The 25347-nt window shown below is 36.1% G+C and overlaps 2 protein-coding genes across 9 annotated transcripts in view; one reads left to right on the forward strand and one right to left on the reverse strand.

Annotated features, from left to right (window-relative positions):
* asap1b (ArfGAP with SH3 domain, ankyrin repeat and PH domain 1b) overlaps nucleotides 1–22611 on the forward strand; it is a 107234-nt gene extending 84623 nt beyond the window's left edge. For 3 of the 8 annotated variants that reach the window (XM_089125780.1, XM_039666921.2, XM_039666920.2), the window contains 14 exons: nucleotides 905–1038; nucleotides 2256–2347; nucleotides 2552–2738; nucleotides 5810–5895; nucleotides 8491–8606; nucleotides 8873–8940; nucleotides 9086–9193; nucleotides 9282–9507; nucleotides 14463–14630; nucleotides 16604–16682; nucleotides 17004–17062; nucleotides 18149–18687; nucleotides 18770–18892; nucleotides 21246–22611. In XM_089125780.1, the coding sequence (XP_088981906.1) occupies nucleotides 905–1038; nucleotides 2256–2347; nucleotides 2552–2738; nucleotides 5810–5895; nucleotides 8491–8606; nucleotides 8873–8940; nucleotides 9086–9193; nucleotides 9282–9507; nucleotides 14463–14630; nucleotides 16604–16682; nucleotides 17004–17062; nucleotides 18149–18687; nucleotides 18770–18892; nucleotides 21246–21320 (2060 nt within the window). In that variant the 3' untranslated portion in view covers nucleotides 21321–22611. Of the gene's footprint in view, nucleotides 1–904; nucleotides 1039–2255; nucleotides 2348–2551; nucleotides 2739–5809; nucleotides 5896–8490; nucleotides 8607–8872; nucleotides 8941–9085; nucleotides 9194–9281; nucleotides 9508–12133; nucleotides 12203–14462; nucleotides 14631–16603; nucleotides 16683–17003; nucleotides 17063–18148; nucleotides 18688–18769; nucleotides 18893–21245 lie in introns of all 8 variants that reach the window. The other 5 variants (XM_089125781.1, XM_089125782.1, XM_089125783.1 and 2 more) reach the window with 3 other exon arrangements.
* Nucleotides 22612–22703: 92 nt separating this feature from the next.
* On the reverse strand, nucleotides 22704–25199 carry eef1a1l3 (eukaryotic translation elongation factor 1 alpha 1, like 3). The gene is made up of 7 exons (XM_039666917.2): nucleotides 24993–25199; nucleotides 24740–24919; nucleotides 24336–24632; nucleotides 23800–23950; nucleotides 23463–23719; nucleotides 23148–23382; nucleotides 22704–23076 (listed from the first exon to the last, which is right to left on the reverse strand). The coding sequence occupies exons 1-7, from the start codon at nucleotides 25134–25136 to the stop codon at nucleotides 22967–22969; spliced, it is 1374 nt and encodes a 457-aa protein (XP_039522851.2). The 5' UTR covers nucleotides 25137–25199; the 3' UTR covers nucleotides 22704–22966.
* Nucleotides 25200–25347: the final 148 nt, after the last annotated feature.

Genomic DNA, 25347 nt, shown 5'->3' on the forward strand with positions numbered 1-25347 from the left:
AACAATAGTGATACCTGTGGGGAATTCTGACTGATGACCCAAATGAATCTCATTGAAATGAATCATTCTAGAAAACTGATTCACGATTCAAACACTTAAATGCTGGACAGGAGGCTGTCCCGTAAGTGACGTCATGACTGTAATAGTCTTATAGATTTGTGTTGAGCTGTTGTTTAGCCCCTCAGCTGAGAGTTAAACAGCCTAATCTGTGTCAAGTAACATGACTTCTAAACATAGATTCATCTGTTTGAGCACAGAATTAATGAATCACTTCTAAAACATGAATGAATGCATTTGATGCTGACTGATTGTGAGTGTTTCAGAGAAGAAATAAATCAGAGAAATAAAGAATGAGTACATCTGGGATTTACTGAGCATGCACAGAGTGCTGCTGAAGAAAAAAAAAAAACTGTAGGCCTATCTATATTTAGGTGATGTGTGTCGGTCCTCTTATCTTTGTCGCCCTGTCACTGGTTTTACACTGAAGACATCACTGGCGCTCATGGAGCCACATACACACCTGTCGTCAACACTGACACGCGAATACATAATTTCTCATATGCTGATAACATGCCACTCTGAATTAATCTCCTGCAATATTTAGAACTCCATGTTCTAGAACAGTGTTTCTCAGCTCTAGTCATCGGGACCACCTCCCAGAATTCTTTAAATGTCTCCCTATTTGACACATTAGGAAGCTGATGAGCTGAATCAGCTGTTTAAATTAGTGACTCATCTGAAACATTCTAGTAGGGTGCCAGGGTTTCCAGGTCTGTTCTTGAACATTAAATCACGAGTCCAACGAGGACCCCTTGTGGTAAAGAAAAGATAACAATAATAAGTTTGCACACATAAAGAATTGCTTTTACATGCCTCCTAATTTGCCATGTTTTTATGTTCTCAGATCCCAAATGGTTGTCGACTAACCTCGGAATCCTGACGTGCATCGAATGTTCAGGCATTCACCGGGAGATGGGCGTTCACATCTCACGCATCCAGTCTATGGAGCTAGACAAACTGGGAACCTCTGAACTCTTGGTGTGTTTGTTGGTGGAAACATTTTCTTTTTAAACACAGTATAGATCAAACAGGGGATCCCAGATGTTGTTTAATCGCAATGGTTAGTGACAAAATTCAAATATACTTTAAAAATATAATACTTCAACCAATGCTAAAGAAGCTAAAGTTCAGCTCATGCCCCCTCCTACATTAAAATGTATCAAGTAAAATTGAAATTGTACGTGCAAATTGTTTTACTACTCTAATAGGTTATCATTAACTAAAACATTCAAAACGTTTGTAAATTGAAATATATCTCAAATAAAATAAAACCTAAATATTTAAATTAGAAACTGAAATAAGTCAAATTTAAAGCTCTAAAATTTCTACTTGGATATAAATGAAAACTAAAACAAATAAAAAATAAATGAAACCTAAATAGATATAATAAAGAACAAAACTTTTATAGTCTAATAAAAAAACAAAACAAAAAAAACGATCATAGTATAAAAATAATTCTAAAATAACACTTCTTTATAAATCAATAATTATTATTTGAAAAAAGTTAATTTATTTATTTATTTATTTTTTTTTACTATGTAAGCATCATATATATATATATATATATATATATATATATATATATATATATGTATATTTATATTATTACATATATATGTATTAGGGCTGTCAAGCGATTAATCGGATCCAAAATAAAAGTTTGTGTTTACATGATATATGAATACACACACGTGCTTGTATATATTTAAGAAATATTTTCATGCATATATTGTATATAGATTTAGATATAATTTATATATTATATATAAATATAAATATTTTATATATAAATAATATTTTTTTTCCTTAAATATACATGCATGTGTGTGTATTTATATTTATACAAAATAATTATACACAGTGCACACACATACAGTATATTATGTAAACACAAACTTTTATTTTGGATGCGATTAATCGCGATTAATCATTTGACAGCTTAATTACAATTCAGACTGAAAATCCAACTCTGTTTTTTTATATAGTATCTAACAAAAAAATATGCTTGGCCTGAAAAAATACCCCTTTAGGATAGCAATTAATGCCCTTTTCATATAAAATACTTGGGGTCAGTGCATTGGACCCGTGGCAATGTACTTATTCTATATTGAATATTTAAGTGAATCATATGTTTGTGAATTATATATGTAGTAGTTTATTCATCTTTCATTTTGTTTTCTTCCTTTTGCTTTCAGCTGGCCAAGAATGTGGGGAACAGTAGTTTTAATGAAATAATGGAGGGAAGTCTTCCTTGCCCCTCTCCCAAACCCACTCCTGCTAGTGACATGTAAGTATGCCTAGCAAACGTCCTGAACAATGACAACAAAAACATTTCAAAATTAAATTACATTTTTATATTATATTTGATGTAAATTAAATTCATTTTCAACTATTTGTTTCACGCAGTTGCAGTTTCTCAAACATTTTTGAACGTTTTGGATATTAATGTTAAATACCGTTTTCATTTCTCCCTCTCTTGTGTCGAGCTTAGGACTGTTCGTAAGGAGTTCATCAATGCTAAGTATGTAGATCATAAGTTTGCAAGAAAAACCTGCAGCTCAGCAGCAGCCAAGATGAGTGAGTTGTTTGAAGCTGTCAGGTCACATGACCTGCTAGGTCTGATCCAGGTGTATGCTGAGGGGGTGGAACTTATGGAACCACTACCTGAAGGAGGACAGGTGAGTGACAGCATCTGACAGCAACTTTTTCCATTTACTGGTTGAAAAATCTAAGAAATGGCCTCTGAAAGGATTTATTAAAGCTTGAATATGAAACATACCAAGGATTCTGGGAGGAGATAGTAGGTCCAAAGGAACAGAGTGTGACCCGAACATGACATGATGCGAATGTCATTCACCCATTCACATCAGAGCGCTTCGATGAGTCACTCTGGACGTGACTCGAATCCTCTGCCTTGATCTTCTCCCATTTTTCGGCATTGCGAGACCATTGGTTCCTTCTGATGATTACTGATAGTGCTGCTGCTGCCTGACTCTGAGATGAACAGCTGCTCCTGAGTGGGTCCAGTTGCAAAAAAAATCCTCGATCTAAAATCATCTCGGTTTCGCTTTTTATTATGTTGCTTCTGGCTAGGGCATCAGCTGATTGTGGGGTTTTTTTTAGTCATCAAACATGAAGCATTGCCCATCCATATCCATGTCAGAGACACTATCAGCCCTATATTTTTTTAGTGGATCATCGTCATCAATACATGTGGTACGACCCGTAGCAGTCGAAGTACTGTAGTGATTCAGAATAAGACAAAAACACTGTTTGGAAAATGGATTCATGATGTACTCGCCTAATATATATATATATATATATATATATATATATATATATATATATATTATATTATATTTTGAACTAGGGCTGTCAAACGATTAATCATGATTAATCGCATCCAAAATAAAAGTTTGTTTACATAATATATGTGGGTGAACTGTGCATAATTATTTTATATATAAAAATACATACACATGCTTGTATATATTTAAGAAATATTTTCATGTATATATTGTATATAGATTTATATATAATTTATATTATATATATATAAATATAAATATTTTTTTGTATAAATAATATTTTTTTCTTAAAGGTGCATTGCGCAACTTTTCATGTTAAAAATAGCCGTTTTCTAACCCATACATGCTTAAACAATCGCCTGATGGGCTGAATGAGCCCTTCTTTGATCACTGCGATCGCCTCTATAACCCTGTACAGTGAAATATATAAGAGGGATTCGGGCTCGAATCTGAGACTGGGCGTGACGTCATGCGCGTTCACGCTCGCCTGGCTATGTCTGGCAGGTTCGTGTAGCTATTCGCCGCCGTTCTCCGTATCAGAGAAGACAACTCGAGCGACAAAACTCTAGTCAGCTTTCCACAAAAGTAGACGATGGATTCAAAGGGGCTGTTTACACCTGGTCACTTCATGTGTCTTCTGTGATCGGATAGCTATTCGATCGTGAAAAGACCAGGGTGTAAATGCCCTCCGAAACGCATTCGAGACGGATTTGAATTCGATCGCTCAAACCACTTGAGGACGTGGTCTGTGCCGTATTCCAGACGAAACTGGACAAGTGTAAATGCATCTGGTTGTTGAAACCAAGCTATATGTCATGATATTTTAGTCATATATGACGACGCGCATCACCTGAGCAGCTGAGCTGAGCCCCTTCATCAAGCGCCGCAATCTATCGCAAATCAAAGTGAAAGTAAGTCGCAGACGCTTAACACTCCCATCTTCATTAAAAGTAAAGAAATGAAATGATCTTACCAGTTCTGTTGCCGATCTCTCTTATTGCTGTCTTTGCTGATTTTGAAATTAGCCGATGATTAATAAAATCCAGCTCATATCTGTTGCTTTCGGTGACGTGCACTTCATTAAATCTGTATATGGCGCGGAAAGAGACCGGCTCATTACAAACCCCAACGCAAACTCCACGTGAGACAGAAAATAAAACTTCAGTCTGTCCAGTGCCAGGCGTCGGAATAAGACGAGAGTCAACATCGGGAAGCTTTCAACAAACGGAGAGATCTCCGGTCGTCTCTAGGGCTCAAACGGGTCATAGCCTATACAAAGTGATAACTGAACGTGTTTCCATAATAATTCAATCATAAGTGGATACAGTAAGCACAGGGAGATAGATGGAAACAAAAACCGAAGTTTTCTACTACCCCCGTTTCCCCCTCTCACACAAGTGTGTAATTTACTCGAATGCCTTTCCTTTCATATATTTTAAATGACTTGCAGATTTATAACTGTATTACCTCATTATGACTGTAACAAAAGATGTGTGCCGCACAGTGTGCGGCTGATGCTCCTTAGTTATGAACAGCTCGTGCAAACGTGCGTATGTGTGTGTGTGTTCCTCCATGAACGCGCACAGCTCTGGTTGCAGTTTCGCTTGTCGCCAGAGGGGGCGTAGTTCTGCAAAAACTCAGAGACTTGCGTTTAGCTCCTTTAAATATACATACATGTGTGTGTATTTATATATATATATATACAAAATAATTATACACAATGCACCCACATATATTATGTAAACACAAACTTTTATTTTGGATGCGATTAATCGTTTGAAAGCCCTATTTTGAACACAAAAAAAGTTACAGACAGCAGCTTTAATTTAAACAAAAAACAGTTAAACTGTAATATTGTAAAAAAAAAAAAATCTATTTGAGTATATATTAGATTAAATGAAATTTCAACAGCCATTTCTCCAGTCTTCAGTGTCACATGATCCTTTTCTTTATTATTATCGATGTTGAAAACAGTTTTGCTGCTTAATATTTTTTTGTTTTTTTTGTTTTTGTGGAAACCATTATACAGTTTTTGTATAGAAAGTTTAAAAGAATTTGAAATATTTTGTAGCATGATAGCGGCTTTACCATCACTTTTGACCAGTTTAAGGCATCTTTGTTGAATAAAATAATTAATTATCAGTTACCATTTTTGGTCCTTAAAAAATGAACTGGCTTTTTAAATTTTATTATATTGTTGTCTGAGGTCGACTTATGACGTTCGCTTGGTTTTTGCATTCAAAAACATCAAAATGAATAAATAATGGGCTATTTTGTACCCAAGTTTTGAGCCTAGCTGAAAAACGCTGGGTTTTTATGGGCGTCTCGCACTGAAGAACAAAAACATGAGCTCAATGTTAAAATGGACTGGAGTTGTCCTTAAAGAAAGTAAAATGGGTTAACACATGCTGGATGAGTATTTGTGTTCTTGTATGTTATAGGAAGGAGGAGAGACTGCACTGCACTACGCCGTGAGGACAGCTGACCACACCTCTCTCCCCCTGGTCGACTTCCTCGTCCAAAACAGGTATTAAATACCTGCTTATTACCACAAAATAACTGGGAGGATACACTGCTGGCTACATTTGGATTATCAATTTTCTGTATTTTGCAGAGAATGATCTTCAGCATCCATTTTGTCCTCACCTTGTGTCCTCATTTGTCAGGCAGTCGCCTCTTGTTTTGTTCCATCACTGTTATCACGCAGAGCTTTATGGTTAACCAGGATGAGTTTTTAATGTTTTTTTTATTTTTTACTTAGGGTGACAGGTGTTCAAGCTCTTGAACTTTTGAAGGGATTATTATGCAGATAATAGAGGAATTTAAGTTCAGCTTTGGCTCAATTTGCTCTCTGCTGTGTGGATTAAAGTTGCATAACAACATTGGGAGATCGCATCATGCCTGAGCCAGAACTATACTTGGCTCACGTCCTAGTAAATAATCATAATTCGGTTTCCCTGAGAACTGGAACACTGAAACGATTCCAGGTTTGCACTTAATGTTGGTTTAGGAGAAATATGATTGCAGAAGGGAAATAAATCCAACTCAGACAACTGGGACTGTATTATTTCTTTGGACGCATTTGCTCACTCTGCTCCAAATCCACTTCATGTTTTCTTTTCCCCAGTCTCCGCTCGCACCCTGATCACATCTGAAAGATACCCCGTCCCAGTTAGTTCCAAATTAGCTCAATTTTCAGAGGGTTATTTTAAAATTAAGTGAAATCATGCTTGTGCGATTTCTATTCAGTTGTAAGGGTTATTAGGTTGATGATATAATATTAAATGCATAGTTCACCCAATCATCATTTTTTTTTTTTTTACCTTTAAGTTGTTCTAAACCAATGTTCATGGTATAAAAACACACACTATAGTTTTTTTTTTTATAGCTAGCCATGGATTATATCTCTTATACCATGGTCATTTGCCAGCATTAACAATTTAAAGTTGTCATAGATGTTTGCAATACTTAAATTGACTGGAATTGGTTATTTTTGTCAACTTTGACTTGTTAGATCTAGCATTCTGTCCGCTTTAACCCTCTGATGGTCTTCGTTTAGGAGTCACATCCTGAGCCTTCCCGGTCAGAAGTGACCGGACACCTAAAAATGAAACTCCCTCCATCCCAGTTAACCAATGCAATTTATTTTTGTTTTATAATATTTATTCTTTTTCAATTTAGTATTTTGAGACAATTTGATTGAATTTATTAATATTTATGCAATATGTATGGTCTATTTTTGCCATGGAAAATATTTTTGCCATATTTTTCTATATATATATATATATATATATATATATATATATATATTATTATTATTATTATTATTATTATTATTTAAAAAAAAATTATTAATGCAGTATTTTAGTTTAATAAAGAGTCTAGGCCTTCAGAAAAAATTAGAAAATTAGCATCATCTGGTTACAGTATAGAGAAAAACCGTAGAATGGTGTAACCACTAGATGACATGTACAGCTCTCTATGGAGAGGCATGTGAATTCCCCAGCTGTTTATGAACACATTTATTTATTTATTTATTTATTTGGTTGGATTTGAATATATATTTGAAACAAACTCAAAAACAATTTCTTATTAAGTTTTAGATTTTTTTTTTTTTTGAAATAGTGATTTAAAAAAAAAGTGTTTCCGATTTCCTATGAGGGTCATTTTTGACCGAAGACCAAAATTGTGAATATTTTTTTTACGTCCACTCAGCACGCTCTGAACATGAACTTATTTTTTTTGTGTGTGTTCACATTCCTAATGCCAGAACTGTCACCAAGTTTCGTAACATTCAGATGAAGCTGTGATTTTTAAAAATTCAAAACAGATTTTTTTGTAATCTGAATTTGTTGGTGTTTATGTGTATAAAAGTGTGTTTGTGTGTGTGGGTGGGTGTGAATTTTTTGCACTCTTGATGTTATAGAGTGTCACCCCTTTACTGCAGAGTACTTTCTTTTAGAATCATGGCCGATTTGTAGATTGTACAGACAAAAATTCTGATAATTTTTGTATTTGTGTAAATTTCCCATTCATTTCCTATGGGTCGGTCATTTTTGACCGAAGACAAAAATGAAAAATTCAAAACAGAAAATTCATCGACCATCAGAGGGTTAAATCAGACACAGAGAAGTAGGTGGTAACTAAGGTTACATTTATTTTGATTAAATTGTGACATTTATTTATTTATTTATTTATTTAAATGAAGTAGCCTTTTCGGGACGGGATACACTGGTGTAGATGTGTAGCCTCTCTCTGTTTCTTACTTTCTCTGTAGTCTCTCTAGGTAAACAGATCTAGGTCATTGACTTGCTCTCTCCCCATGTGTGCAGTTTAGTCACTGCTGACCCAAATTCATGTAGATTATGAAGGCATGAAGCAGCTCATTAAGAGTGAAAATGTTGTTCATGTCACAGCCTCAAGGAAAGATTTGAATTGTGAATGCTCAGACGATTTTGTTAACATGTTCACCATCAAAATTGTCGCAAAATTGTGATACGTTTATTTTGGCTTTATGTTGGAAGTTTTCGGTTCTAACATGTGCAGTGTGTTTTTTATAGTACAATACAATCTTATGTGTCATACGATCAAGGAAAATTGTATTTCTGATGTCTCTGTCCAGTGGGAATCTGGATAAACAGACGGAGAGAGGAAACACGGCCCTGCACTACTGCTGCATGTATGAGAAACATGAATGCCTCAAACTGCTGCTGAGAGGCAAACCAGCTACTGATATCAGTGAGTTACACATGCTGTTTTTATGTTTAATTATACTTATGTGCTTATGCTTAGGCAAAGAATTAAAAAGGACTCTCAAAAGGAATATCCATTTCACATACTGTACATTATAGTGATGTGATGCCTGAATTTACTTGGCACATTTCAAATGATTGATTTTATTTAGACTGAATAGTCTAGAATTATAATATTGGATATCATTTTAAGATCTTTGCATAAACACTGTTAGGAATATGGTCCGGTTAAAATGTGATTTCATGTTTCAGCCAATCAGAATGGAGAAACCGCTCTGGATGTGGCCAGACGGATGAAGATCATCCAGTGTGAGGAAGCGGTGAGTAACTTCTGGGTCAGAAGAGACAATCTTTCCTGTGAAAACTGTTAATGGATGTATTAGAGATGTGCTGAAGGGCTCAAGGTGTAAAGATGTGGTTGTTTTTAACTTGTGTATCTAACTTGTGTGTGTGTGTGTGCTTCAGCTGGTACAAGCCGCTGCGGGAAAATTTAATACTAAAGTCCATGTGGAATATGATTGGAATCTCAGACTGGAAGAGCTTGACGAGAGTGACGATGATCTGGATGACAAAGTAACGTGTCACCCTTTGAACCTATCTTAAAATATTCCAACTTGTCTGACTCAGAGACTGAAAGATTTTCTCATTGTCTCATTTTCAGCCCAGTCCCATTAAGAAAGATCGTTCTCCCCGTCCGCAGAGTTTCTGTCACTCATACAGCCTCTCTCCTCATGACAAGCTCTCTCTGCCTGGTTTCATTGGCCAGCGTGATAAGCAGCGCCTCTCATACACTGCGCTCACGAATCAGATGTACAGCGTTTCCACTGACTGCTCGTCCTCTCCCGTCGCAGATGCCCCACCTCTGCCACCCAGGAATGCAGGCAAAGGTAACCCAGAAACACAACAGCCAATCAGATGCCACAGAACATAAAACTTGTTCTAACCAATCGTATGTTCTTGTGAATTCCATAATTGTGTTCATTCCAATAATTATATTCCAAACTCCCAGCTTCTGTCATTTTAGTTGGAGAAAATGTAGCATTTTTGACCCATGTGTTCCTTATGGAGTTTCAAATGGGTTTAATGATTAAGAAGAGACTTTCACGTTTTGTTTTACAACATAAATGACTTTGAATCATACCTTAAATATGAATTTTGAAATTTAGAATTTGGGTTTTTTTTTTTTAAATGTTGCAAGCAAGTTGTTATACAAGAAATACAACAATTCTAAAAACATCCTTTTTGTAGTTGTAGTGCTTATATAGCAACTTGCAGTGTTATTTTAGTATTATTATATACTAGTATTTTTGGAATTCCATATATGGGCCATTTTACAGAATTGGTTCAAAGAGTGTGAAACATCACAAATTGTATGATATTTAAGTTCACATTTGTTGTAATTGTGCAGTTAACTTATATTGTATTTTCAGAACGATATTGTATTTTCTCCCCAAATTTGTCACTACCGAAACACAATAACATATAATTAATAAGAAGGGTAAAGATATGAAGGGCTATATTGACTATTAATCTACCTTGTAAATATATGTTTTGCTATTTTATTAAAATATATTCACAGGTAAATCAATTTTAACAATATTTCAAGTGTAATTTATGAGATTTTTTGTATTTTGAATCAATCTTTTTTTGTAAAAGGTATAACATTTAACATCATACTAATTTTAAAGTTAAGGATTCATTCATTTGAATATACATTGAACCAAACACTATCATAATATCTTAGTTGATAATTCAATATACTATTTTTGACTAAATATCCCATGTTTTGATCATGATTGCACATTTTGGTAGTGACAGTAATGTTTTGGTAGTGAACACAAAACATTACAGAATTTTTGCATACTAAAACACTACTAAAACATACTAAAATACTAGTGATTTGCATAACTGTACTACAATTTAGTTTATTTCCCTCAAATAAACGATTATGTGTTCCTTTTGTCACTACCAAAACAATGATGTCACAACTGAAACTTCACTGATGCTAATCAGCACATGGTTAGCTAGCACAGTTCTTAACAGTTGTACACACACAAAAAACTACACTTTATCAAATAAACCCCCAAAAATAATGATGTCATAACCGAAACTTCACCACACGTTTCGGTCGTGACTGTTTCGGTAGTGACAATTTTAGATACTTTCGAGCCTAGCTAGAAAATGCTAATTAGTATAGCACAGGTAGCACATTTCAGAACAGTTGTACTAGCATACAAACTACATTGTAGGGGTGTGATTTAAAATCAGTCTCAACCAATGGACTAAATATATATATATATATATATATATATATATATGTGTGTGTGTATATATGTGTGTGTGTGTGTGTGTACAAAAATCAGAAAGAAGCAAACCAACTGGAAATAATTGCTTAAATTATTTCAATTTAATTTTCATCAGTTGAAATTTAGAGGTTATTGTTTTGGGACAGCCCCCTCTCGATTGAAAATAGCCAATAAATTATGATTATGTATATTAAGCTTACTGATATATTTAAATATTATTGTGGGATTCAAAAGATAATAGAATGATTTTAGTAAACATCTAAGATTTGAATACTTTGAATAAATGTGTTTTTTTGGTTGTGGGATAGCAGTTTGCACCAATGTATTTATTTTATTTATTTGAAAAACAAAAGGGGCAATACATATTAATGCACATTATCACAAATTTAAATATGTCCGATTATGACCTTAGGCTAATCTCCATCTGCAGACCTAACCCTAGCAGGTTGATGTTACACACAAATGAATAAATACATACAGATACACTATACAAAGACCATTTACAGAGAAACAAGAACAGTGATCATCATGTTAGAACAGACAATAATAACAAGAGGAATTGACTATCTATATATTCTGTATATATATATATATATATATATATATATATTCATACTTTCAGTTTTCATTTAGTTTATTAATTTTGTTATGTGCTTTTGTCCTTTTTATTGTTGTTGTTTTGTTTGTTTAATTTTTGTAATTTTGTAATACTTATTTATTTCAGTTTTTTATCTAATATTTATATTTTATTAGGGCAGTAGTTAGTAGCTATGTATAGTTTTAACATTCATGAGTTATGATAGCTTATATTTTATGTGTTGAACAAAACGTGAAAGTCTCTTCAAGTGTTTAAAATGAGGACTGGTAAATACTTGACTGCTTGACCAATCACAATCAAGTTATCTAGAGAGCTATTTAAATGTTTTTATATGTTAATTACTTATAGTCTACTGAAAAGACAACAAAACTGTAACAACTGTATGCCTTTAACTGTAATATTTGTGAATATGTGTCAGGAATTTAACCTGTTTTCTGATCCAGTCCAGCTTTGTTTACTTGTCCATTTGATACTTATGTTTATGGTTTGACTTTTGGATATGACATGGTATTAACATAAACTATGTAAAATTATATCCTGTCTTTTTCCATCTTTTCTTCACTCTCTTTCTCTGTTTATTCTCTTCTCTTTGTCTCGTCTCTCTTACAGCTCCTTCTCTGGCTTTCCTTGGCTCTCATTCCCACTATGCTACTCTGGCTAGCACTCGACCATACATAAGTGACTATCTAATTTTTTTTTTATTTGCAATTTTGCATACACCCTTTCTGCTTATTGAATCTATTTAATGACCTCACTATTTGATCTTATGACATTTTATAACTGTGTCCGAAACTGAAGGCTGCTGCAATGTGAAATTAATGTTTTTAAATGAAAGCACATGACCATTCAGTTCAAGTTTGGGGACAGTTCTATTTTCTTTAATATAATTTAATAGATCTATATTTCAGCAAGGATGCATTAAATTGATCAAAAGTGACAGTAAAAACACTTTCAATGTCAAATAGATTTCGGTTTCAAATAAATGCACTTCAGCAAAATAATCCTGATAAAAATGTATCACGGTTTGTAGCAAAATGTTAACAGCACAACTGTTTGCTACATTTTAGGAAATGTTTCTTGTGCAGCAGATCAGCATATTAGAATGATTTCTGAAAGATCATGTGACACTGAAAACTGGAGTAATCATGCTGAAAATTCAGCTTTGGATCACGTTTTGAAATATATTAAAATAGAATACTTAATCAAAATTACTGTTATTTTTTTGTTTGTTTTTTTTACTGTATTTTGGATAAATGCAGTCATATTGAGCATAAGAGACTCTTAATAACTTGAAAAAAATCTTACCAACCCCAAATTTTCGAATGGTATTGCACCTCTTAAAGTATTGTACCTCTAGAACAGGGGTGCAAAACTCAGTTCCTGGATGGCCATCAGTAAGATTTTTTTATGTATTTAAATGAAGTCTCTTCTGCTCACCAAGGCTGCTTTATTTGATGAAAAAAAAAATGACGAACAATAATATTGTGTGAAATATTATGACATATTAAGATGACTTTTTTTCTATTTTAATATATTTTAAAATGTAATTTGAAAGCTGAATTTTCAACATCATTAGTGTTGCTGATTACACATCAGTTTTCAGTGTCACATGATCCTTCAGAAATCATTCTAATATGCTGATTTTATGCTCAAAAAACAAAAATTATTATTTTCAATGTTCAAAACAGTCGTGTACCATTTCCCCCCCCATAATTCTATGATGAATAGAAAGTTCAAAAGAACAGCATTTATTTAAAATATGATCTTTTCTAACATTATAAATGTCTTTACTGTAACTTTTGATCAATTTAACTCATCCTTGATGAATAAAAGTATTTTCTAATTTCTTTCCCCAAAAAAAAAAAAAAAAATTCTTACTGACCCCAAACTTTTGAATGGTATTGATTAATGTTACAAAAGCTTTCCATTTCAGATCAATTCTGTTCTTTTGAACTTTCCATTCATCAAAGAATCCTGAAATAAAAATGTAAAAAACTGATTTTAACATGGATAATAATCAGAAATGTTTCTTGAGCATCATATTTCTGTATAGGATCACGTTACACTGAAGACTGGAGTAATGATGCTGTAAATTCAGCTTTGATCACAGGAATAAATTACACTTCACTATATATTCACATAGAAAACAGCTGTTTTAAATTGTAATAATATTTCACAATATTACTGTTTTTTGTATTTTTTATCAAATAATTGCAGCCTTGGTGAGCAGAAGAGACTTATTTTAAAAACATAAAAAATCTTACCAATCTAAAACTTTTGACCGGTAGTGTATATATGTTATTAATAATAACATTTATAAATGAATTTACTTGTTTTAAACCAACTAATAATGCCTTCAAAACCAACTAGATATAAGCATCTTAGTAGACAGCATGTTTCACATATATTTTATATTTATATACCTTTATACTTTCAAATGCAACATTTGTCTGGTTTTGGACACAAAATCATTGAATCCACCATCAAATCATTCAGGTCCAATCCAATCATTCAGTTCATCTGATTCCCTTTTTGCTTGATACACTTTCATTTGGAGCCTTCTGATTCCAGAATTGGCTGAAGGTGTTAATTTGATGCATTTGCTTAGTTCTCACACAACGCATCTCTGACTGAGCTTTTCACTGGCTGTTGAGTGTCTTTTTAAAATCTATACTGTAGAAAAGAGCTCACTGTCCTCCTCTAACCCCCTTGATGCCCTTCTCCAACTGAAGTCACACTCACTTTAAAGTGCCTCACTTATCGGGCCTTCTTCGTTTTCAGTGACACTTGTCATGCTGTCCAACTGGTTCCCCACATCATCATTTTTCTCTTTATTTTCTTCCCTTTATATTCTGTCTTCCTTCCTCCCGCACCCTCCAATGACCCCATGGTAAACGATGCATGTTGTTGTTTTATGTTGTTGTTGTTTTCCCTCCAGCCCCTCCCTTGTCAAACCTGCCCCCCTCCACCCTCGCCCCTGCCACCCAGACCCCCGCTATTGGCAACTCCACTCTAGCAAAGAAGAGGCCCCCGCCCCCTCCCCCGGGACACAAACGCACGCTTTCAGACCCCCCTACCCCGCTGTCATACACCCTTCTCAGTAAAGGTGGGCTACACTTAAGCAACAACCCTAGTTGTTGGATTACTAGGGGTTCTGTTCCACATGAATTGGCATTTCTATAGTCCACTTAAGATATTGTAACTTTGCTAGTACATGTCAACAAATTCTCTTTAGATTATTTGTAGACTGTTTGATTAGGGTTCATGTTAGTGGAACATGAACTTGTAACGTTATTTATAGTCATGTCTGTTGGAGGACCATCAAATGAAGTCTATTTATACTGTACTCTGACTTATACTTGACATGTAATTAAAAAGTTACTTACAAGTGGATTATCAAATTAAAGTGTTACTTTTTTATTTATATTGTATATTGTATTTATATGGGGTTTTTTTTAGTGGAAACATCAATTTAATATATTTTAGATGAAATTCTTCCAAGAAATGGTCTTTTGATCAATTTTAGGTCAATCTTTAGTACCTTTTAACATCCCCAAGGTGAATGTGTTTATTTTTGGCTTGACCTCAGTATATTACCAGATCATTTGCATCCCATTCATTATGTGGTGGCGTTACATGTTAAACTCTAGAACATTTTAGATATGAAAAAAAACAAAAAAAAACAATATTGAGAGGACAATGTTGCCAATGAAAGGCTCAGCCTAATGACCTTTGACCATGATCTTTTGACCCCGCCCTAGTGATTTGCATGATGCTTAACATTTTGGGTTAAGACAAAGAGCAAGGCATGGTAAAATAATGGTCTGGAAGATATTAATGTGTGAAAGACATGTTAAAGGTGTAGTTCACTTTTAAACAAAACTTTTGCTGATAATTTACTCACCCCCATGTCCATGTCATTCTCTCTTCAGTTGAAAAGAAATTAAGGTTTTTGATGAAAACGTTCCAGGATTTTTCTCCATATAATGGACTTCAATGGGAACCAAACAGGTTCAAGGTCCAAAAGACAGTTTCAGTGCAAACTGCAAACTGTTCAAAGGGCTTTAAATGATTCCAGATGATGAATAAGGGTCTTATCAAGTGAAACAATCACTCATTTAAAAAAAAAAAATAACAAAGTTTAAGTTTTATAAGCTCAAATGGTTTAAAGCCCTTTGAACAGTTTGCACTGAAACTGTCTTTTGGACCTTGAACTGTTTGGTTACCAGTAAAGTCCATTATATGGAGAAAAATCCTTGAATGTTTTCATCAAAAATCTTAATTTCTTTTCGACTGAAGATGAATAAATTGAGTAAATTATAAGCAAAAGTTTTATTAAAAGTGAACTACTCCTTTAAAATGCATTGCTTTTTGTATATCCCCTCACATGATCTGTATCGAACTATCAATATAACACATAATGATTCACATAATTACATAATTTGAGATTAGACCATTATTTTTATACAAAGTTTCTGAAAACAATTCCTGGAGACATTCTTGTGTACACAAACTTTTATAAGGATAAACCTTTGCGTATAAAGGATGCATTTAATTGATCAAAATGACATTTTTTCAGTTTTCCAAATTTATTTATATATATATATATATATCAAATAAATGCTGTTCTTTTTAAATCTCTATTCATTAAATAATTCTAAAAAAATGTATAGAAATTTCCACAAAAATGTTAAGCAGCACAACTGATTTTAATAATAAGGAATGTTAATAATTTTTCATAATAAGGAATGTTTCTTGACTAGTAAATCAGCATATTAAAAGGATCTCTGAAGGATCATGTGACAACTTTGCCATCAAATTGTAATACTAATTTACAATATACTGTTTTTACTGGATTTTTGGTCAAACTAATGCAGCCTTGGTGACCACAAGTGTCTCTTTTCAGAAACATTAAAAAAAAAAATCTTACTGGCCACAAACTTTTGAACGGCATTGTATATCTAGTTTTACTGTGTGAAATTCCCACTACATTTTTTGTTCTGCTAATGTCACCTTAGGGGCTCTATAGGCTTCTGCCACTAAAATATACAGTGTTTAAACTCAAACTCATCATTGCAGGAAGTGATTCAACGCCACCTCCTGTCAACAAGATGTCCCCTTTAACTAACAGATTTGAAGGCATTCCGCAACATCAAAGGTAACCCATCTTCTAAAAAAAATTTCTTTTCTAACGTAGCAAATAAAACAATCCAAACATAACTGATTAAGAATTCAGAAAGGCCACATTGTTTGTAGAACGAACTTCAGAAATATATTTGCATGAAAAATGTGAGCGAACTTGAGACTGCATATTTATACATGGCCTTTCGTCTTTCATTTGAATATGTCCATGTAAATTTGTCATCGTGTGTTTGAGAATGCAAACCAGTTCTCTTTATTACGTTATGGTTGATTTTACAGAGCATGCAACCTGTTATCAGACATATCTTTGAGCTTTACATATGTTCCATATTTCTAGTCTCAACACCACAAAGCCCACACTTGGTCCACGGGTCCTTCCCAAACTACCTCAGAAGGGTAGGTGACATGCTTTCTGCCTATGAATATTGCAATTGTATAACATCTGAATGTTGAAATAATTAATTTAGTCAGTCACTTTAATCATAATCATCACAATTGCATACTTACTTGCAATCAAGTATTTAATTTAGTTTGTATTAAGCTAAGAGTGTATCTTTTTCTATATATTTTATATAGAAACTATTAGTTAATTAAGTTATTAAAAATGTAAATTTAAAAATTAAGTCAACATTTTTCACAATAAATATTGTTTCACTTCAGCACAAAATATTCCCTTACAACTACCTCTGAACACTGATGTTGATGTTTAGAAACTTCTTTAAAGCTACACTGTGTAACTCTTTTAGTTTATTCTTAGCTAAAAACACTTAGTTCTTTCAAAGATATGTGTGCTCATTAATGTATATTTACTTCGTTCAAGTAATAAAGTATTCTCGTGAGTGTATAATATGCCTTTGAAAATACATACGGGTAAGGGGTTCTAATGTCAGTCGCCATGTTTCCCCTCCATCTTGAAAGTACATTAGCCAAAGAGGGACATACCCGTTAATTCAAGCTTCGCCTTTCGCGTACGTTTGAGTTAACACTCATGGACGAGGTCGAACTGGAAGCCATGTTAATCTTGGACTACATTGGCCACCGTAGGAGTTAAAACAAAATCGGAATTGAGAGGAACAGAAACTAATATTCACTGGATGGTCATATACCTTTTCACCACTAGATGGGCGTAAAAATCACACAGTGTAGCTTTAAAAGCAAAAGTGTTTTCTTGAAAGTTTTACAGATGAACACTTAAAAGTGAACACTTAGAACAGTAACATTAGTACATTTTTTACTAACAAAAGTAAAAAATAAGTAGTAAAAAAAAACCTAGAAAACAAATGAATAAAATATGATGTAATATTACAAAACAATTGAACATCACCATTCCCCTTTTCTACTGTGCAATGCTCAACATCTTGTGAGGGAAATATTTTCTCATTTGTCTTCCAAAATAGTACTAAACTATATCAAAAGACAAAAAAAACCTATTAGACAGAAAACGCACAACTAATCTTCCGACAATATTTTGTTTTTCAATAGTTGCCCTGCGTAAGATAGACACCATCCATCACCCATCTATGGACAAAACCAACCAGCCTCCTGAACCTGTGCTGTTTCAGAAGGTTCTGCAGAGTTCAGACACCCCACCGAAGGTTCCGTTAGCTGATAGACCTCAACCTGGAGATATACCTCCTAAACCACAGCATTCAGAATTACCCCCTAAACCAGGAGAACTACCTCCAAAGCCCCAGCTGTCCGACCTTCCCCCTAAACCCCAGCTGGGTGACCTACCGCCTAAACCTCAGCTGAAAGATCTCCCGCCCAAACCCCAACTGACAGACGTCTCCCCACCCAAACCCCAACCGATAGACGTCTCCCCACCTAAACCTGTAACCACTGAGATCCTCCATAAACCTCCTCCTGGAGAAGTGGCTCCCAAGCCCCAACCCCCAGATACTCCAACAATCATCCAACAAGGTGAACTGTCACCCCAGCCGTTCCAGTCTAGTGAAGACACCAATGGAAGTCCAACATCAGCACAGGAGACCCCTGTACCGTTGCCCCGGAAAATAAATCCGGTGAGGATTCAGTCTCAGAAGGGCATGGGAGTCATTAACACAGTGCTTTTAACAAGCGAGTCTTGCATTTTTTTTTTTGCAGATTAAGAGTAAAATGCGAAGGGTGAAGACCATCTATGATTGTCAGGCGGATAACGATGATGAGCTCACTTTCGTTGAGGGTGAGGTCATTATAGTAACCGGGGAAGAGGATCAGGAGTGGTGGGTAAGTGTAACCGCTCCAAATTTTCAAGGATATGCAACAAAGCATGAGACTTGAGAAGCAACAAATTCTTCCTTCGAAATGTTTTACAGACTTTCAAATGTTTTGATTTAAAGGAACACTCCAACTTTTTTTGGACTTTAGCGTATTCACTGTATCCCCCAGAGTTAGATAAGTCCATACATTGACCTTGTGACTGTACAAATCACAGCATGTAAATAGGAAAATGTTTGCATTATTTTGTCACTTATTAGGATTAGAATGCTAGCTGTAGCCATTTACATCCAGTCTTTGTGCTAAGCTAGGCTAGTTTTGGGTGTGTCAATCAGAGTTACAGCACATATGGAGATGAAAAAAGGTATGTATGGACTTATCTAACTCTGGGGGACACAGTAAATAAGCTAAAGACAAAAAATGTCGGAATGTTCCTTTAATGATTTATGAAATGGTTCCCATAGTTCATGGCTATTTAAAACTATAATTGTAGACATTAAAAGTAATTCTACTAAGGCATTGGATAGTAAACTAATGGATGTGAGCACTGTGTGCTCAGGCTTTGGCATTCTCGGCGCCGTCAAAATAAAGGTCTGCCGTGCTGTCAAAATAAAAGTCACAACAACAAGCACGTACGTTACTTCCTTGTAAGTTCCTACTGGCTGTGCGATTGCAACTTCTGGTTGTTCTTAATTTGATTGTTCTTAAGGGAACCATTAGTTCTCGGGGTATTTATAATATAGTAATATATATTATAATATATATATTATAATATATATAATATTTCGTGCCGAAAACCCCTATATATTCACTATAGGATTCTTTAAATACTTTCCCTAATGTATCTTAAACAAGAAACTGACAAAAACAACAAACTACTTTAGGCTGTTTATTGCACCAAAAGGAAATGCAGTTCTTACAGAATATCAACAGAGACAGGCTACCTGGAATACAACCAAAAGTGCAAACAGTGTCTTTAAAGACAGTAAAATTGTATTATTACTGTTTTAATATGTTTGGAGGAAACACGCTAAGTTCACATACTTGTTTCTCTGAAAAATACTTTTATAGCCAGTTATTTTACTTGTGAATGTGCGTTTCAAGGCTGGAATGTTTGTTTTAGTTTTGATCCTATGTTGCAGATTTGCCCATTTTCATTGCCCATTGCGCTCGTTCCTGTTGCGTGTCTTCAAACTTGCAACTCGTGTGAGCGCCGTCCAGTCTGAGGAGCAGGTGGCTGGAGAAATGACGATCTCAGATATTTTGAATTTGGACTGCAGTACCTATTTTGACCAGTAGTTGCCATTCTTAAGCCGAATTCACAAATAGCGCCTAAAAACGCGTAGAAAACGCTGGGCGTGACGCATTCTCTTTTTTCCAAAGCACTAGGGCGGTTGCGCTCCGGTTGGTTCTTGCCACGTGACCTACTGTGCGCGTAAGGCCAATTTATACTTCTGCGTCGAGGGTACGCCGTAGTGTATGGCGTTGGCTACGCATTTATACTTCTGCGTTCAGGTCTTGGTTGCTCTGCAGTACTGCTCCGAAACGCTAGTTGGCGGCGGAGGGTTTTAATGTTCCACTGTGTTTAGATTCCTCCCGGCTAGGTTACTACAAGCAATAGCGACTGAAAGAGAGTGGATCAGGTTGGAGTTGGAGCTTATTGAGGTGGAAAAACAGTTAATTTTAGTGAAATTACTAAAACTGAAAGGCAGAAATGAGAGAAGATGTCGGAGGAGATGGAATGTGACGGAAATGCGTGAGAAGGTACGTGCGGAAATGCGTAGGAGGAAATGCGATGCTACCAAGCCGACCAATCACCGATCTTGCGGTCTGCGTCGTCGCGACGTGTAGTTACATTTTTGAGGAGGCTACGGCGAAGGGTACGCGATATGGGACGCGTCTGTGCGTATGCTACGCCGTACCTACTGCGCGCACCCTACGCAGAAGTATAAATTGGCCTTTATGGTGCGCTTGCAGCATTCTGAAAAATCTTGATGCGGCGCGGACGCGTTTGGGAAAAAAACGAGCGTGTCGCAGCGCGACCACATCGTTTCCATTATGAGCACGCATACCGCACGCCTACATTTGAAATAACGAACTCGAGCGCGCAAAAGACTGTATATGTGAAGAGGCCCTTACAACACAGGCACTTTAAAGGATGAAAATCTGAAAAATTGCTTGACATAAACTCTTTAAATGTACATGTGCTAACCAATGCGCAAGCAGAATTGTTCTGGCTATTGAATTATTGAAAAATAAGTGGTAATCCTCTGGTGTGCGCTCATTTTCAGCTATTCATCTTTTTTGTCCTTACTTGATTTAGAGTTACATTCTGATTGTAACCTTTCTTTTTTGTCTTCAGATTGGGCACATTGAGGGGCAGCCAGAGAGAAAAGGTGTATTTCCCATGTCTTTTGTTCATATCTTGTCTGATTGACACACAAACGTCGGTTCTCCACCTCCCACCCAGCACAATACCTCTGGCTATGGGACGCACTTGACTTAGCTGCTGAATCAACAATGCAAGTTTTAAGATCGAACCACAATGAAAAACACAAGACAGTGTAAATAAAATGTCTAACTGTACCGCTGTTGTCCGTACCGTTTTATAAAGCCTACCGCACAACGACTAGACTGCACCCACTTAAAAGACCAGCACTTTTCCTCCACTATTACTGATACTGTATCTCTGTATATAAGATTGTACATAAATGTGTGCGTGTGTTTCACACAAGGATGAGTGTGTGAATTTTTTTTTTTTTGTGTGTGTAAATGTAGAAACCTGTATTGGTCTGAAAAGTAAATGTGTGAACTTGTACTCTACCTGCCAGTATGTTACGGCTGGGGCCAGTTTTGTTGAAATAAGTTTTATTAATATGTCCATCGTTGCTATCATCTATAGCAGGGACAGATAGAAGTCGACTTCTCTTCCCGATGGAACAACTGGACTTTACATTGGTTTTCGTTTACATGTTTTTACCTTCACATTTCCTAACACCACTAAAGCATGTCAGAGTGAAATGTTATTTTGTGTTTGCCGTTTCTTTGTTGCTACATAGTGTAAAATTATTAACCTCTGCATTGCATTGCATAAACCATTACCTGTGTGAACAGGTTGTTTCCTCTGTGATCCCATATCAGTGTTTTATCCACGCAAGTACATTTACTACCGTCTTACTGAAGGACAGCATTTTGTAATCCAGTGGTGTTCCACAAAGGTCCCCCTTTGTCACTGTTTTGAAAGATCTTGGTTACTTGAAATACTTTTGAAAATGGAGAAGTCGTTAACTCCGTTTATAGATGTTATATTTAAGTGATAGACATGGATGTACTGTATTGTAATTGGAATCTGTCATTTCATCCATGCTGCCAGTAACCCTTCTAGGTCAAGGACTTTCATTAGCTGCTCAATTTAAATGGACTGGCAACTAGTTTCTAATGTGAGATGGTCAACCCAATCCTTTGATGCAACAAATTGAGGCTCTATCAAGTCAGATTTATCCACCAATTTAAATGAGCACTGTATGAAGTTCAAGTCTGTTAGCACAGTTCAACTTGAGTAACTTAACTCTGAACGAAATATGAATTCCTTTTTCTGCACCTACCTAGAATACGAGTTGTTGGGTTAGGTGTTCTACAGGTGTCTTTTAAACTGCAGATTGAGGACCTGTCCACCGTCTAACCATCCTCATTCCATTATCAATAAAATGGCTTCACGATAAACAAGATTAAGTCTCAAGTGTTGTGTTTAACAATTATGGTCAAGTTATGACCAATTCAGATTACAACAAATCCAAGTCGACTCAAGACCACACATGCGTTACAAGTGAAAACTTAAATTTATTTGCAGTCCAGCAACAAAAATGAAAGCTTTTTTTTTTATCTACAGCCATACCAAACCTCATGTTGGGCCTCACGTTCAGTTGAAGAACTGAATACATCAACACATTTAAAAAGAGACTTCACTTTAAGGCAACAAAGTGCGATTCCATAAAACTATACAAAAATGCTCAACTTAAAGAACCTTTTGGCTCGCATACCAGACTGCTGGTAAAGAAATTATAAAAAGGGACAATTATCAACTCATTTTGATACAACTTTTTGTGACGTCTTTTTGGCTTGGTCCACCTTCTCCACAGATTTGATGACCCCAACAGCAACAGTCTGTTTTAAATCCCTTACAGCAAATCGACCTGAAAGAAGAAAGGGGACTTTAAAACATGGCTTTCAGTAGTATTTTGAGCACCTAAATCCAGCACCTTACCCAGAGGTGGATAATGAAAGAAGCTCTCCACACATAGGGGTTTGTTGGGGATGAGTTTGACTGTGGCACCATCTCCTGACATCAGGTACTGGGGGTAATTCTCCAGTTTCTTCCCTGTACGCCGATCTAGCTTTTCCCTCAGCTCAGCAAAACGACAGGAAACATGGGTTGTGTGGCAGTCCAGTACAGGGGAGTACCCGACCTTGATTTTCCCTGGGTGGTTCAGCATTATGATCTGTTGAAGATGCCCAAGAGAAATCGCTCAGCAATTTGTCAGCCAGAGTTTAAAACAAGAACGAAAACCACCATAGTTACCTGAGCAATAAAACTGTTGACGTCCGACGGAGGGTCCTGCTGTGCATTCCCTGCTACATCACCTCTCCGAAGATTTTTTACAGAGACATTTTTAATGTTGAATCCCACATTGTGGCCAGGGAGGGCAGTTTCAAGCCCCTGGTGATGCATCTCAATGGACTTGACCTCTGCAGTCAACTTCGCTGGTGAGAAGGTCAGAACCATTCCAGGCTTCAGGATCCCAGTCTCAATCTTACCCACAGGGACGGTGCCAACACCTAGGTAGGGATAGTACGTCAAGGGTACCATACACAACAGATTTAAATTGAGACCTTGCCCACTTGGTAGTTTTACCCACCACCAATCTTGTAGACGTCTTGTAGGGGAAGGCGCAGTGGCTTGCCCAAATTACGCACTGGAGGAAGTAGGGAATCGAGCACCTCCAACAAGGTTCGACCATTTGAATGGCCTTCTTTCCTCTTTAGCTTCCACCCTTTGAACCATGGCATCTAAAGGAGAACATGCAAGCAATCAAGATCCTCAGCTCTATATCAGGGGTGCCCACAGTCCTGTTCCTGGAGATCTACCAGTCTCCAAAGTTTAGCTCCAACCCGATCAATCACACCTGAACCAGTTAATGGTGTTTGAGCTAAACTCTGCAGGTGGGTAGTAGTCCAGGAACAGGATTTAGGCCAGGGTTCCCCAAACTTGGTCCTGGAGGGCCACTGTCCCTGCAGAGTTTAGCTCCAACCCTGGCCTTGATTAGCTTGCTCAGGTGTGTTTGATCAGGGTTGGAGCTAAATGTTGCAGGGACAGTGGCCCTCCAGGACCAAGTTCGGGGAAGCCTGATTTAGGCACTTGTCTAGTTCTTCATGGGGTGCGTAGTGGCCTCACCTTCTGAGATGGGGCAATCATGTTCTCACCAATCCAGCCAGAAACAGGTATGAAAGGTACAGAACCAATCTCAAAGCCAATCTTCTTTATGAACACCGAAACATTCTTCACCACCTCATCGTAGCGTTTCTGGCTGAATGATGGTTCGGTCAAGTCCATTTTGTTGATGCAAACCATAAGCTGTTTGACCCCAAGGGTGTACGCCAGCAAAGCATGCTCTCTTGTCTGACCATTGCGAGAAATCCCAGCCTCAAATTCACCCTTTGCAGCAGAGACGATCAGTAGAGCAGCGTCAGCCTAAGTAGTAAAGAAAGATTGTCATTTTATTCAACTTGGTTGTAGAGGTAATACCAGAAAAGAAACCCAGATAAACATTCAAATCAACATCTGAACTGTTTTAATACCTGTGAGGTCCCCGTGATCATGTTCTTGATAAAGTCACGATGGCCAGGTGCATCGATTATGGTAAAAGTGTATTTTTGGGTGTTGAATTTCAGCAGGGAAATGTCAATTGTAATTCCACGTTCCCTTTCTGCTTTCAATTTGTCCAGCACCCAAGCATACTTGAAAGAGCTCTTTCCCATCTTCAAAAATAAAGTAAAGTTATAGTCTACCACCTAAACAATCATAAGCAATTCAAGTTGATAGCCTACTAACCTGGGTTGCAGCCTTCTCATACTTCTCAATAGTTCTATGGTCAATTCCTCCACATTTGTAGACAAGATGACCAGTGGTTGTGGACTTACCGCTGTCCACATGGCCAATGATGACCAAGTTAATGTGGATCCTTTCTTTGCCCATATTATAGTTAAAGTAATTCAAGTTTTAGACAACTGCAAAACTTCAAACATATGCCTCGTTCTTAGCATAAATGGGGAGCTTATAAAGTAACTAATTGGAAGGATGATGGTGATTGAGACCTGGTTTGATCAATAACCGCTGAAATAAAGACCACGCCCACAATTAACTTGAATAGTCTTAAAGCTACATCTTAGCCTATTATAAAAATATC

Source organism: Pimephales promelas, chromosome 22 (genome assembly GCF_988280905.1).
Source record: "Pimephales promelas chromosome 22, fPimPro1.hap1.1, whole genome shotgun sequence".
In the NCBI taxonomy this organism is placed as follows: Eukaryota; Metazoa; Chordata; class Actinopteri; order Cypriniformes; family Leuciscidae; genus Pimephales; species Pimephales promelas.

Excerpts from the sequence above, each read along its gene's own strand:
- eef1a1l3 (XM_039666917.2), bottom strand. The coding sequence starts at position 25,136 with ATGGGCAAAGAAAGGATCCACATTAACTTGGTCATCATTGGCCATGTG. Across the intron at positions 23,951-24,335 it reads TGATTGCCCCATCTCAGAAG|ATGCCATGGTTCAAAGGGTG; the intron begins GTGAGGCCACTA and ends GTTCTCCTTTAG. Across the intron at positions 23,720-23,799 it reads AGACGTCTACAAGATTGGTG|GTGTTGGCACCGTCCCTGTG; the intron begins GTGGGTAAAACT and ends ATCCCTACCTAG.